The sequence below is a fragment of the Nycticebus coucang genome, chromosome 7, assembly GCF_027406575.1.
Source record: "Nycticebus coucang isolate mNycCou1 chromosome 7, mNycCou1.pri, whole genome shotgun sequence".
In the NCBI taxonomy this organism is placed as follows: Eukaryota; Metazoa; Chordata; class Mammalia; order Primates; family Lorisidae; genus Nycticebus; species Nycticebus coucang.
The window spans coordinates 106,065,759-106,080,769 of NC_069786.1; the positions used below are offsets into that span (position 1 = coordinate 106,065,759).

General features: G+C 35.4%; 1 protein-coding gene across 2 annotated transcripts in view; it reads left to right on the forward strand.

The window, feature by feature from the left end:
* Positions 1-15,011, forward strand: part of PTH2R (parathyroid hormone 2 receptor) — a 168,952-nt gene that overhangs the window by 60,918 nt on the left and 93,023 nt on the right. For both annotated transcript variants that reach the window (XM_053597515.1, XM_053597514.1), the window contains exon 2: positions 10,971-11,073. Coding sequence is in view for 1 of the 2 variants with exons in the window: in XM_053597514.1 (XP_053453489.1) it covers positions 10,971-11,073 (103 nt within the window). In the remaining variant the exon portion in view is untranslated. The remainder of the gene's footprint in view (positions 1-10,970; positions 11,074-15,011) is intronic.

A 15,011-nucleotide genomic window follows, 5' to 3' on the forward strand; every position in this document is an offset into this window, starting at 1 on the left:
CAGTGGTCATTATATAGAAGGTACTTAAGTGCCTCATATGCATTATTTTCTTTAATCCTCAGAACATTCTATGAGCAAGGTAAGTGAGCATTTTTTTTTTTTTATTAAATCATAGCTGTGTACATCAATATGATCATGGGGCACAATACACTGGTTTTATACACAGTTTGACACATTTCCATCACACTGGGTGACAAAGCCTTCCTGGCATTTTCTTAGTTATTGTGCCAAGACAACCATATTCTACATTTACTGAGTTTCACATGTATCCTTGAAAGATGCACCACAGGTGTAATCTCACCAATCACCCTCTTGCCTTTCCAACATCCTCCCATTCCTCACTAACTAAAAAAAAGGACAAGTGGTAAAGATACATTGTGAAAAAAGTGCAAAACCCCAAATTTCTGCCCTCATGAAGTTTGCATTCTCTTACTTCCTGGAAGCCTGTTCTACCTGTGAATTCAGATACATGTGCCAAGAAATTTCTTCACATTATTTAGTTAAATGTGTAATAGGCAGAGATTTACATGAAAAGATCTATGAGATTTGCTCTTTTATTATAGAATTTGGGAAAACAAAGACTATCTTACCTAACATTGAGACTTGAGGAGTACCTTTTTGGGTTGAATATTTGGGGAATTTTGAGCTTCCTGGATCTGGAGTCCATATCTCTCCCCAGAATTAGGAAGTTTTCAGCTGTTTTTAATTTTAACTTCTTTCATTTCCTACTTGATGCTTAGTGGAAAATTAAAAGCTATTATATTATTGAATAGATTTTCTATGCCTTTTCCATTCTCTTCTCCTTCTGGAATGCCAATAATACAAATATTTGTTCACTTAATGCTGTCCCATAAATCTTATAGACATTTTTCACTCTTTATCGTTCTTATTTCCTTTTTTCCCCTTATGATTGGATAATTTCAAATAGCCTGTCTCTTAAAATTTTATTATTTTTTATTTATGAAATTTTAAGCCGTTCCCAAAGAATTTCATTCCTTGGTAGTTTTCTGGAGTTTGATTCGTATATTGTAGGTCTTAGCTTAGTAAATTTTAAGTACTATTACTTGTTATTGTACCTAATTCAGAATTTTTGCTTCTGGATTTATTTTACTTTATTATTATTTTTGTTTTATTTTTAATTGACATATAATAATTGTGCATATTTCTTGGGTTCATAGTGATGTATCAAAATGTAATATATAGTGATCAGGTAAGAGTAATGAGCATATTCACCATCTCAAATACTTATCATTTCTTTGTGTTTTGAATATTCAGTATTTTCCTATTTATTTGAAACTATATAATGTATTACTGCTAACTATAGTCATCCTATAGTGATATAGAACATTAGAGCTTATCCCTCCTATCTAGCTGTAATTTTATATTGTTTAAGAAACCTCTCCCTATCTCTCCCTTCTCAGGCTTTTGTATCCTCTGTTGTACTTTTTACTTGTGTGACATCAGCTAATTTTAGTTTTCACATATGAGTGAGAACATGCAGTGTTTAACTTTCTATTTTTGGCTTATTTGGACACTTAACATTGTGTCCTCTAGGTCCATCCATGTTTTTGTAAGTGACAGGATTGAATTCTTTTTAATGAATGAGTAATATTCCACTGTGTATATATACAACATTTTCTTTATCAATTCTTAAACACTTAGGTTGATTCTATATGTTGGATATTGTGAATAGTGCTGCAGGAAACATTGAGGTGTAGATGTTTCTTTGACATACTGACTTCCTGCCTTTGGATAAATGTCCAGTAGTGGGATTGGTGAATCATCTGGTAGTTGTATTTTTAGTTTTTTGAGGAACCTTTATGTTTTCTCCATAGTGGTTATACTAGTTTAAATTCCCATCAACAATATATAAGACCTCCCTTTTCTCTGTATCCTTGCCAGTATTTGTTATTTTTTTCTCTTTTTGATAATAGCCATCCCAACTGGGTGAGATAATATCCCATTTTGGTTTTGGTTTTCATTTTGATTATTAGTCATGTTGAACATTTTTTTCATATGTATATCTGCCATTTGTATATGTTTTTTTGAGAAATGTCTGTTCATATTGATATCATTTGTCCATTTTTAAATCAGATTACCTCTTTTTTTTTTTTTTGCTTTCGAGATGTTTGACTATCTTGTATATTCTGGATATTAATTCCCTGTCAGATGAATAGTTTGAAAATAATTTCTTCCATTCTATAGATTGTCTTTTTACACTTGTTGGTTATTTCCTTTGTAGTGTATAAGATTTTTAGTTTGATATAATCCTATTTGTCAGCTCAGCTTTGGGATGCATTTGTAGCTGCTGAGTGTGGCCAGAGCCCCAATTCCCCAGAAGACTATGTGCTGCTTCAGCTCAGGCCTGTGGGGGCAGGACTGTTATGGGTGGTCATTTCTCTGGATGTAAGGTACCACTTCAGCTTAGGTACTGGGGTGCATGAGAGGGGCAGCCAAAGTACTATTTCCTGGAATGCAGGGTAGTGCTTCAACTCAGACACCAGAGAGATGTGACTTCTCTAAGTAGCCAAGGAAATGTTATCTCAGAAGGCAGATTATCATGTCAGCTCTGGCCTGAGGAGATTGGGGACAAATGGAATGGCTTTATGTCCATTTGGTCCCATAGAGAAGTTTATAACAGCTGCTTGCAGCTGGGTTTGGGAATGTTAGGCCATTGAGTTAGAGTAGTTTGGTCATGGCTTAGCATCAAGGATGAAGGGGAGCTGTGGGTACTTCCCCCAGAGCATGATACTCTCTAGCCTAGTTCCAATTCCAAGATGGCACACACACACACGCACACACACAGAAAATGTTTGTGAGAAATGTAAAAGACTGGTAATTTGAAGTTATTAAATTATATTACAAAGGAGCAGAAAGCCCCCATTTTGGATCTGGGGAGGACTGTCCCCTTTCATCTTGGAATGTTATATCTTAGCATGTGGTCCTCATGTGACACCAGAACAAAACTTTGGGACACAGCTGCAGAGAAGTAATTGTTACCTAAATTCTAAGAAGCAAGATACTCAAGTGATAACATTTGGACACTAAAGTATCACCAAAATGCAGAAAGAAAAATTAGACTTTAGATGAGAGTGTTTGAAAACGTCAGCACTCAGGAACCACAAAGTGAGTTACTTCAAAATGAAATTTGTGTTCTGTTGTAATTTCCATAGTGCAAGAATACTTAAATATATTCCTGAATTCAGCATTAAAAATATTTTTGAAAAATTTTGACTAAATTGAACATATGTTATTTTCACATTTCCAAAGTGTTCTATGTGTTATTGAAAACATTTTATTAATCCATATTGTTTATCCACTCTGAGTATTGTCACAACTAAAATTGAAATAATGTTCACTTCATAGTCCATATTCTTGATATAGATGGTAAGAATAGTAGTTATGATATTTTTATATCAAGTCTTGTCCACGTATAGATATGATACATTCTGCATAGTTACATTCCTTATGGTATTCCCTCAAGTCCTTTAAAAGCCATAATCATTGTACTGTTTCTAATAACCTTTTGCATCTTTTGTTAGATAATGAGAACAGTGATTATTTTTTAGTTTGTCCTATTAGAATAGGTAATCTTGAGTTGCTAAGCCCTCAATTCTTAAACCTTACTTCAAAATTTTTATGCAGTAGAGCAAAAATCAGAAAACTATGTCCATCATGCAAATCTGGCCCACCGCCTGTTTATATAGCCTCATAAGCTAAGAAATCATTTTCACATTTTTATTTTATTTTATTTTTTTGCAGTTTTTGGCTGGGGCTGGGTTTGAACCCGCTACCTCTGGCATATGGGGCTGGTGCCCTACTCCTTTGAGCCACAGGTGCCGCCCTCATTTTCACATTTTTAAATGGTTGCATAAAAGATCAAAAAAAGGACATAAGTTGACATCAGTAGTGAAATCATGTTGATAATATATACTTGTATGTACTTGTCAAATTCTTTTTCTGAATATATTGAGAATGTAATATGGTCTTTGTTTTTACTTCTGTTCTTGTGGTAGATTATGTTTATAGATTTGCATATATTGAACCAGCCTTGCACCCCTGAGATGAAGCCCACCTGGTCATGATGAATTATTGTTTTTTGAAGTTCAGCTGAATTCTATTTGCTAAGATTTTGTAGAGTATTTTTGCATTTATATTAATTAAAGATATTGGTTTATAATTTTCTTTTTTTGTGTATATGTCCTTTCCTGGCTTTGGTATCAAGGTGATATTTGCTTCAGAGAAGGAAGTGGGAGAGTCCCTTCCTTCTCAGCATTGTGAAATAGATTCTGCAATATAGTTACATGCTCTTCTTTGAAAGTTTGGTAGAATTCTGGCGAAAAACCGGTCTCGGTCTTCATTTTATTTGAAGATTCTTTACTATTGTTTCAATTTTTAGTCTATTCAGGAGTTAGATTTCTTCCTGGTTGAGCTTCCTGGTAAGTAGTGTGATTTCATTAATTTGTCCATTTCCTCCACATTTTCAAATTTGTGGGTGTAGAGATTTTTATAGCATTCAGTGATGATATCTTGTATTTCTATGGTTTGTTTTGCTATTTCTCATTTTTCATTTCTGGTTGAGCTTATTAGAGATCTTACTTTTTTGTTTCTCATTAATCTGGCCAAAGTTTATCGGTTTTATCTACTCAAAGAACCAACTTTCGCTTCCTTAATCTTCTGAATGGCTCTTTTGTTCTTGATTTCATTTAGTTCTGATCTGATTTTGGTTATTTCTTTTCTTCTGCTGAGTTTGTTCCTCCTTTTCCAGTTCCTTGAGATGAATCATTAGATTATTGATTTGTGTTCTTTCTGATTTCTGGGTGTGGGCATTGAAGGCAATGAGTTCCCTTGCAGGACTGTTTTTGCAGTATCTTAATAGGTTTTGATAGCTTCTGGCCTCATCATTTTGTTTAAGGACTCTATTGATTTCTGTCTTTATCTTCTCCTTGACCCAGCTGGTGCTCAGCAATAAGTTGTTTAGTTTCCACGATGTATGGGGGTGAATGTTTCTGTTGAAATTGATTTCTATTTTTATTCCACTGTGGTCAGTAAAGATATATGGTATAATTTCTATTTTTTAATATTTTTTGATGTTTGTTTGTGACCAAGGATATGCTTGATCTTTGAGAATGACCCATGAACTGAGGAGAAGAATATATGTGAAGTGGTAATTAGGGTGAAATGTTCTGTAGGTGTCTATTAAGTCTATTTGTTCTAGAGTTGTTTTTAAGACCAAAGTTTCTTTGTTTAATTTATGCTTGGAGGATCCGTCCAGTTCTGTTGGTGGGTGGTTGAAGTCCCTGGCTATTACTGTGTTGTTGTTTAATATTTTCTTTAGCTCAATTAGAATTTACTTATAAATGTGGGAATACCTAAGTTGATTGAATAAATATTTGGAGTTGATTTCTTCTTATTGAATTGTTCCCTTGGCCAGTATATAATGACCACCTTTACTTTCCTTACTTTGGTTGCTTGAAATTCATTGGTATTTGTGATAAGAATTGAAACTTCCACTTTTTGTTTCCATTTGCATGAAATATTGTTTTCCAACCCTTCACTCTGAGTCTTGATATGTCCTTGGGGGTTAGATGCATTTTCTGAAGACAGCAAATACTTGGCTTGTATATTTTTATTCAGTTAGCTTTTATTCCTTCAGTGGGGAGTTCAAACTACTCCCATTTATTGAAGAATTGCCAAGTAGGGTAGATTTCTGTTCACCTTGTTGTGGGATTTCTGCTGCTTCCTTTTATCACTTGGGCCATTGTTGGTGCTAGGCTTTAGTTTCTAGGTAGTTTTACTTTGCTGGAAGTCTATTGTAGTTATTTAATCTTATGCAATTAATTACTTTTCTATTTGATCTTGATTAGCAGTTTAAAAAAATCATTAGTTTTTTAATTAGAGTTTTGGAAATTTTTATTTATTCCACTGATCTCAAAAGTTATTAGACACCTATATTTAACAGTCCTTCTACAGTCTTTTCTTATGAATCTCATTCAGATGCCATTAGAGAAGAATCAACACTGTAGATGATGAAAACTTAGAATGGCCATGGTTAAAATCTGACTAAAATGGCTCACACCTGTAATCTTAGCTTTCTGGAAGGCCAACACTGGTGGATTGCTTGAGTACAGGATCTCAAGACCAGCCTGAGCAAGAATGAGACCTTATCTCTACTAAAAATAGAAAAGCTAGCTGAGCGTTGTGGTGGTGCCTTTAGTCCCAGCTACTTGGAGGCTGAGGCAAGAGGATCACTTGAGCCCAGGAGTTTGAGGTTGCTGTGAGCTATGATGGCATAGCACTCCACCCAGGGCAATAGAGTGATACTCTATCTTAAAAAAAAAAAAAATTCTGGATTTTGTATTTAGAAAAAAAATCTGATTAAAGTTCAGCAATTGATAAGGAAATTCAGTTATTTCCACTGTATATGACATTTTAAGGTAAAAACTAGAGTCATGACTAATAGCATAATGCCAGGCCCATCACGCTCGATAAATTTTAAATAATCTTTAAAACATTCACATTGATAATGTATCCATATGAATATAGCTTAAAGAACATTTGGTATCATTTTATTATTTGTTAGTGTTTCTCATATAATCCAACATATCAAATAAGCCTAATAAAAGTATAATCCTTGAGGGTTTTCAGGGGCTTTCCTGAAAAATCCCAAAGTCAATTTTTTGTAGTTTATGAGATTTTTATGTTCTTGAAAAGGTTATTCCAATAGAAAGGCTCCATCTGCACAAAAGGAAACAAAAATGAGTATGTTCAAGTAAAAATGGTACAAGGGGTGACTTGAAATGTTCAAGTTTAATAATTGAAGTCAAATATCTCTGAATCAGATCTGTAGTTCTGAAACTTGGTCACCACTTGCCCAGTGTTTACTAGGATTGAAGTAAAGGAAAGTACATATTTAACTGAAAAATAAAACAACCAGGAAAAAAACCAAACCAAACCAAACCAAACCAAAACAAATAACTTGAATGGTGACTGACCGTTTCCAGAGAATGAATAAGAAGCTTTCACGTTGTTCCCACTCAGATGACTCATCTGTTTCAATTTCATTCTTTTTGATATGCGAAATTTTAGGCTCACTTTTAGCGTAGTTACCTATGACTCAGAATCTGTGTTGCGTTATCCTGATAGCTAAAATTTCATTATGTGTATTCTAACTGCTCAAATTAGTTTTTGCTTATTTTTCCCTTTTACAGAAATCATTAAAATAAACATGGGCATTGAGCTATGAATAGAGTATGGAAATCTGCCCAAAATATATACCTGACTATTCACTGAACCTCTCTTTGTACTATAAATGTATTAGGAAATATTGATAATAAACTCACAGTTTTCAGCAGTGATAGTTTTTGATGCTAAAACTAGTTCTTATGGTAAAATTTCTTTCTGTATTTTCCATTTCACTTTAACCTCCCAGCCTATCATTTTATATGTCATTTAAAATGATAATTATCAATAATCTCTTGGTTTTTCCCATGTTCAGTCCATAATGTCTTATTGCATAATATAAAGAGGCTTGTTTTCCCACTTACCTTAAAAAATAGTTGTAGAGAATTAATGTGTTTGCAGCCTGATATTAAAGATTAGAGAGTTGCAAAGGATTGCATCATGAGAAGTTTGCCACTTAGGTGAATTTGTTGGTTTTATCATCTCATTTGATTTAAGAATCTCTAAGTCTCTACTAATAAACAGAAATGAAAAGCTCTGGACCTTATCATTGTTAATAAATCTATAGAAAACACAATAGTCGGTATTCTTTTTCTAGAAAACAGAAAATTGCAAAAAATTGAGGTTATCTAAAATTATACTTATACTTTTTTTTTTTTTTTTTAGACAGAGTCTCACTCTGTTGCCCCGGCTAGAGTGTTATGGTGTCAGCCTAGCTCATAGCAACTTCAAACTCCTGGGTTCAGGCGATCCTCCTGCCTCAGCCTCCCAAGTAGCTGGGACTACAGGAACCCGCCATGATGCCAGCTAATTGTTTCTATTTTTAGTAGAGATGGGGTCTTGCTCTTGCTCAGGTTGGTCTCAAACTCCTGAGCTTAAGGGATTGTCCCACCTTGGCCTCTCAGAGGGCTAGGATTATAGGCACAAGCCATTGTGCCTGGTCTATACTTACAATGTTTTTGATACTTCTCTTTAAAAGGCAAAGAATAATTTCTCTTTCCTTGAGTGAGAATTGGTGACTCACTTTTAACAAATAGATTATGTTGGACTTCACCATTAGTGATATCTGAGACTCCATCATTCTGACTGCCCTTTTGCTTTCTTTCTGGAATCACTCACTTTGTGATTGATTCACTTTGTGGGTAGCCATTTGCCATGTTGTAAAAACATTCAAGCTCCCATCTGGAGAGAACTGTGAGATGAGGATTTGAGGCTTCCTTCTAACAACAACTGAAGAACTGAGAACCCTCTGCAAATAGCCATGTGAGTGGGCCATTTTGGAAGCAGATCCTTTAGTCACAGACAAGTCTTTAAGTGATAGCATCCATGACCTAAATCTTGATCATAGCCTCATAAGGGACCCTGAGCCAGAACCGTTCAGCTAAACATCTTCCATGCTATGAAAAAAATGTTTGTTGCCTTATACCTCAACAATATTTTGGGGTAATTTGTGACACGGCTATTGGTGGCAAATACAGATTTTTCTCTTAAGATTCTATTCCTCTGAAACCAACTACTCTTGGTGCCAAATGAATTATATCATATTATATGAAGCATGACATTAAATTTTTTGGTAATTAATTATAGCTTAAAGAGATTAAATTAATTATGGGTGCCACATTGACGGAGGTGGGTATTGGTGGCTTCATAATATGTCCATGTGACTAGGTTAAATGATATTTCCCACAATCTCCTTTCTTCTGTTACTGGTTAGGGTTAACCACAAGAGACTTTTTTTTTTTTTCTTTTTTTGAGACAGAGTCATACTCTGTTGTCCTGGATAGAGTGCCATGGTATTAGTGTAGCTCATAGCAACTTCAAACTCTTGGACTTGAGCAATCTTCTTGTTTCAGCCTCCCGAGTAGCTGGGACTACATGCATGTACCACTATGCCCAGCTAGTTTTTCTGTTTTGTTTTTTTTTTTATAGAGATGGGGTCTCCCTCTTGTTCAGGCTGGTCCTGAACTCCTGAGGCAGGTGGCCTCCTTGGCCTGCCAAAGTGCTTAGGATTACAGGTGTGAGCCACCCCACCGAGCCCACAAGAGACATTTTTTAAAAAGTGAGTGCTGAAGGGCAGAGGTGCAGAGGTGCAGAGGTGAAGCAATAGCCATTTGTTTTTTGCATTCAGAAGGACAAGGTAGGCAAGGTAGGACAAGGTAGGTTGTTTTTACTCCTCTTCTTTTTTCGCTCCTCCTTTTCACCTGACCTATGGATTTCCAGCTCCAAAATCGGCCACAAAATAATCCCTTGCATAACTCTTCAACCAGCTTCTGCAATGACATAAGTTCAAATCCCTGTAACACTCTATTCTCCCTCTTTTCCTTTCTCTCTCTTCTGCATCTCTATGCTTCTCTGTAATCTTAGTATCTTAGCAGTTCTGCTTCTCTGATTGAGCCTTAACAGATAAAATGACCTTCACATCATCTCATACCTTTAAATATGTTGGTTCTCAAGCTCATTAATGTAAACTTAAGACTCACTAGGGCTTCCTGTGAAACATAAGGATTACCAGTCTTCATCTTCAGAAATAAATTCTGATTCAGTGTGTCCAGTATGCAGCCTAAGAATCTGCATCTTTCACAGGCATCAGATTCAGGTGTTCACCATAATTTGAACAAACACATTTAAAACCTGGAAATTAAGGTTTTCCAGTAATAGAATTTTCTTTCCATTACTGATGTACTAAAGCCAAATCTATTTGTTTTCATTCAACAAGTACTTATTATTCACTTGTTCTATGTTAGAAACATGCTCCAAGGTGGGAAGGGATAGCGAGGTATCTAGTGAAAGGTCTCCAGTGTAAAGAAGCATATGTGTTGGCATCTTATTAAATGCTATTGTACATCTTTGCATTTCTCAATAGTGATTTTCTGACAATGCTTTGAGAAACCCTGTGATCTTTGGATTCAGATTCACGTATAAAGGAAAGTCCAATTTAGTGAGACATTATGATTCATTCTGCAGTTGCCTTCCCTAGCCTTCAGCCAGGACAGTTCTATTCTTTTCATGTAGATGGAATTTTCTCATAAGCTTTTTTGTTTGTTTGTTTTGTTTCCTAAGAAAATATACTACATAAAAAAAATTGAAAATGAAAGTCTTCACCCTAACGTAATCACATTATTTTCACATACAAGGTATTAACAAACACAGATTGAATGGACAGTGGATATGTTGATGCACAGCTTGCCATTAGAGTCCCAATATTTGGGCAAATAGGTAACTAAAAACCATTTAAGTAATGCATTTATTTCATAGGTGAACAAATCAAAGCCCAAAGATATTGAGTGATTTCACCAAGGTTTCAGTGGTAATTTTTTGGTAAATTTATTCTTTTAGTTCATCTGTCTTTCTATGTGTCATATACATTGTGAGAGAATTAATAGAATATTAGATCTTCATAATATAACATTGTGGCAAATTTTCATTGTTTATTATTTTTTATGATATGGTCCCAAACTCTTGAACTCAAGCAATCCACCTGCCTTGGCCTTCTAGAGTACTTGGATTATAGATGTGAGCCACTGCACCCAGCTATTACCTCATTATATTAATTTTTTCTCACATTTTCTGGTATGAGCTATTTTTCTTTACATTAATTAGCAAAAAATAAGATTATCCTAAAATCTTATATGTTGATGGATTTCAAATTTTGATTCAGATGAAGGGTTATCTCAGATAAGTTGATTCTAAAACTCATTTTCAATTGTATGAGAAGGTGAAATAATGGCAGTTTCTATCATGGCTTTTAAAAAAATGCTGAGAATGTTGTATTTTATTTATTCCTACAGCTGGATTCTGATGGCACCATTACTATAGAGGAGCAGATTGTCCTTGTGCTAAAAGCTAAATTACAATGTGAACTCAACATCACAGCTCAACTCCAGGAGGGAGGTAAAGATGCTAAGAAAGTTGTGTTCCCTTGTGCCTCCCATCCTCCTCCTAATCTATATTTCCATGTGGAGAGGTCTGTAGCAGAATAATACTCTTAATCTTTTTACCCCATTTGCTTTTCTCTCCCCATGAAAGGAGTGACTTGGTTGATTACTGAGTTTGGGAATAGCAACAGAACATGTGCACATCAGCCTCTTCCTCAGATCTCTCCTTGGGATTTGTCTACCTGTAGAGAGTGTGCATGCTGGTTCACCCTTGAACTGTGTAGAAAGTTTGGAGGTGTAGGCTTTGACCTGTGGATATTGCCAGACATTTTACGTAGAAAGTTCAATTCAGAGCAGTGAATAAGCCCACGCATCAGCCATATTCTCCAAAAACTTTTTGTTAATAAAATAGTGATTTTATCTCCAAATGGCTGATTCTGTGAAATCTCTCAATTAGTTCCAAATTCAAGTAAGAAGTGGGATGCTATTTACTGAGCTCTCTGAATTCCTTACTGAATGCTGCAGACAATGTTTTTCAAGTTATGCCTCTATAATAAAATACGTAGTTTGATATCTGCTTAAGACTAGTCTGTAAATAAAAAAAATTATGATTGATTTCTCAAGTGGCTGTAATCAGAGAATGCAGTATACATGATACTGATTTTTTAAAATGTATTTAGATTTAATGGCTTCTACTGTAGCCAATTTTGATAAATGTTCCATGTGGTCTTCAAGGGAATGTAAGTCCTCCAGTTTCTGAGTACAGTGTTGTGTAGTGTCCACTAGATTAAGCTTATTGGTTGTGTGGTTCATATATTCTGTATGATAATTGTTTTTTATGTGCTTGGCCTACTGTTCAGTAGTATTAAGTATATTCATATCATGGTGCAAGCAAACTCCATTCAACAACTCCTCATATTTTCCAATTCTTTCATTAAATGTTTCTGTATACTTACATTTTGGGAGTATTTTTTATAAACAGGACATGTGGACTTTTTCTTATCTATTTTGACAATCTTTTTTCTACAAACGGGAGAGTTTAGACTAATTACATTTATTGTAGTTTCTTAAATACTTTTTTTTTTGTCTTGTTTGAGACAGGGTCTCACTCTGCAACCCTACCTGGAGTTTAGTGGTGTGATCAGAGCTCACTGCAGCCTTGAACTCCAAGAGCCTTCCAAGTAGCTAGGACTACAGATGCACACCACCATGCCCAGCTAATTTTTAATTTTTTAATTTTTTGTAGAGATGGAATCTCACTATGTTAACCTGGCTTGTCTTGAATTCCTGTCCTCAAGCAATCCTCCCCAAGTGTAAGGATTACAGATGTGAGGCACCGCAGTCAGCCTATAGTATTTAAATGGAATTCTGCTATGTTATTAAGGCTTCCTATTCATTCACCAGCTCTTTTTACATGTCTTTTTCACTCTCTTTGCTCCAACTTCCTTTGGGTTTGATTCATATATTTTTTTTTGCAGTTTTTGACTGGGGCTGGATTTGAACCTGTCACCTCCAGCATATGGGGCCCGTGTCCTACTCCGTTGAGCCACAGGCGCTGCCCTGATTCATACTTTTTTCTTATTTCATTCCCTATCCTCCCTAACTAGTTTACAAGATACATATTTAATTCTTTTAGTGGTTATCCTAATTTTTCATATATATATTTACTTTAAGCAAGTTTAAATTTTATAAATAACTTCCTCCTTCCAGAAAATATAAGCAGTTTGAGATACTTTAATTGCTGCCAAATTATATGCTACTGTCCCACAAGGTTTTAGTTTTACCTTAATTTTATGTTATTACACTTTTTCATCTTTTTGAATTGTGTCTTTTATTTATTTATTTTTTAATTTTCTTTACATTAGAATGTAGTTGTAGTGCTTTCAGGGTTTTTTTTGTCTGAAAATACTTGAAAAATACGTTTTTATGGTCACATGATCATTGGTTCAAATTTATTTTTATCACCTGAAGATATCATTGCATTTTTTTTTTTCTAGCTGTCATTGTTATTGTTGATAAATCAGTTCTCAGTCTTTGGTGGTGATCAGCTTTTTTTCTCCAACTCTTAAAGTTTGATAGTCTGCATTTAATTAATTAATTAATGTATTTATTTATTTTTGAGACAGAGTTTCACTTTGTTACCCCCAGTAGAGTACTGTGATGTCATAGCTCACAGTAACCTCAAACTCTTGGGCTCAAGTGATCCTCTTGCCTCAGCCTCCTGCCACAACACCCGGCTATTTTTAGAGATGGGGTCTGGACTCTTACTCAGGCTGAGCTCAGGCAATTCACCCAACTTGGCAATATTCTTCATTTTTACTTGGTATCTAGATATAGATTCCCTGGATTTCCTGAATTTGAACATCTGTGTCTTTCTGCGGTGATGGGAATGCTATTTTGTTTTTGAAAATTTGTTTTCCTTCATTCCCTCTGTTATCTCCTTCCAGTTGACTTTGTGATACTATCCTTTGTGTGTCCATGTCTTATATACTTCCTTTTCCTTTATTTCTCTACTGCTGTTTTGGTAATTTCTTTAAATCTATTTTCCAATTTTCTAGCTCTTTTTCAGCTTTGTCTAACAGCTGTGCAATCTATCCATTAGTTAATTTTGATTATTATTCTTTATTTTCTGAAATCTACATATTGAATTTTGATAGTCCCTTATACTTTCAATAGTCTTTTAATCTTTTCTCTTTTTCCCAGACATTTTTTTTCTTTTTTTTGTAGAGACAGAGTCTCACTTTATGGCCCTTGGTAGAGTGCCGTGGCCTCACACAGCTCATTGACCATATTTGCTGGTCAATGCTAATGACCATGCATGGTGGTTTATTTCCTTATATGTCTAATGATTTATGATGAGGAACTCATAAAGTCCTCGTTTAAACTGCATTCATCCAAAGAAAAATTGTGTTTTGGTTTTTTTTTTTTGCACAATGCCTAGAGGAACTATTGACCTAAGTCCACTTTAAAATAAATTTAGACCACATGTGGGTCTGAGTTTGAATAAATTTTTAGAGATTATTTTCTCAGCTATTTCCTATCCCAACTCTAAATGTAGCCAAGAGTGAAGCAAGACACTCTCTTTCTGTTTTTTTTTTCCACCCACTAACTGGGGGTGGGGGATAATTTTAGAGGGGATACTAACCTTATGTAGGTATTTCTCATTTAATTTCCCAATATCATGAGGCCTGAGGCTCATCATTTGTTACCTGGAAATTATCAAAACCCAAGCTTTAAGCCAACAGATCAGTAGAGACTTCTACGTTAAGCTTCTAGAAGTTGGGAACAGCCCTCAATGGACGGCCAGCAAGGTAACATGGACTCAGCTCTACAACTGCAAGCAACCGAATTCTGCCAACAGCCCGAATGAGCAAGCATTCTCCCCTAGAGCCTCCAGAAAGGAACGCAGCTCTGTCCAGCCTTTGATTCTGGCCTTGTGGGTCTGTAAGCAGAGGGCTAACTGAGCCCACCAGATTTCTGACCTTTAGAAATAGTGAGAAAATGAATTCCTTTTATTTTAACTTGCTAGGTGTGTGGTAATTTGTTATAGTAGTGATGGAAAACTAACATGGTGTTCATTGAAGCCTTTCCTTTTGGGAGGTTGGGGTATAACCTGGCTGACAGCCTGCCTTCTTGGATGCTTATTTTGTCACTAATGAATGGAAAGGAGTCCTGAAAGGCACAGAGGATTGACACTGATTATTTGTTAAGCTGCTACCAGGTGTCGGGGGCCATTCAAGGAACACCACTAATGCATGAGACAAAGCAGACAAAAGTATCTCCACTCTGAAGTTTCCAAAATCCTGTGGCTTAAGAAAACAATAACAGCATAACATTTACTACTAGAAGGTGATGAGAACTCACGTTCTAGGGAAAAATATAGCAGGAAAAGGAATAGCAAGTATTTGGGGACACCATTTTAAATGAGAAGCATTTACTCAGCAGTTGACATTT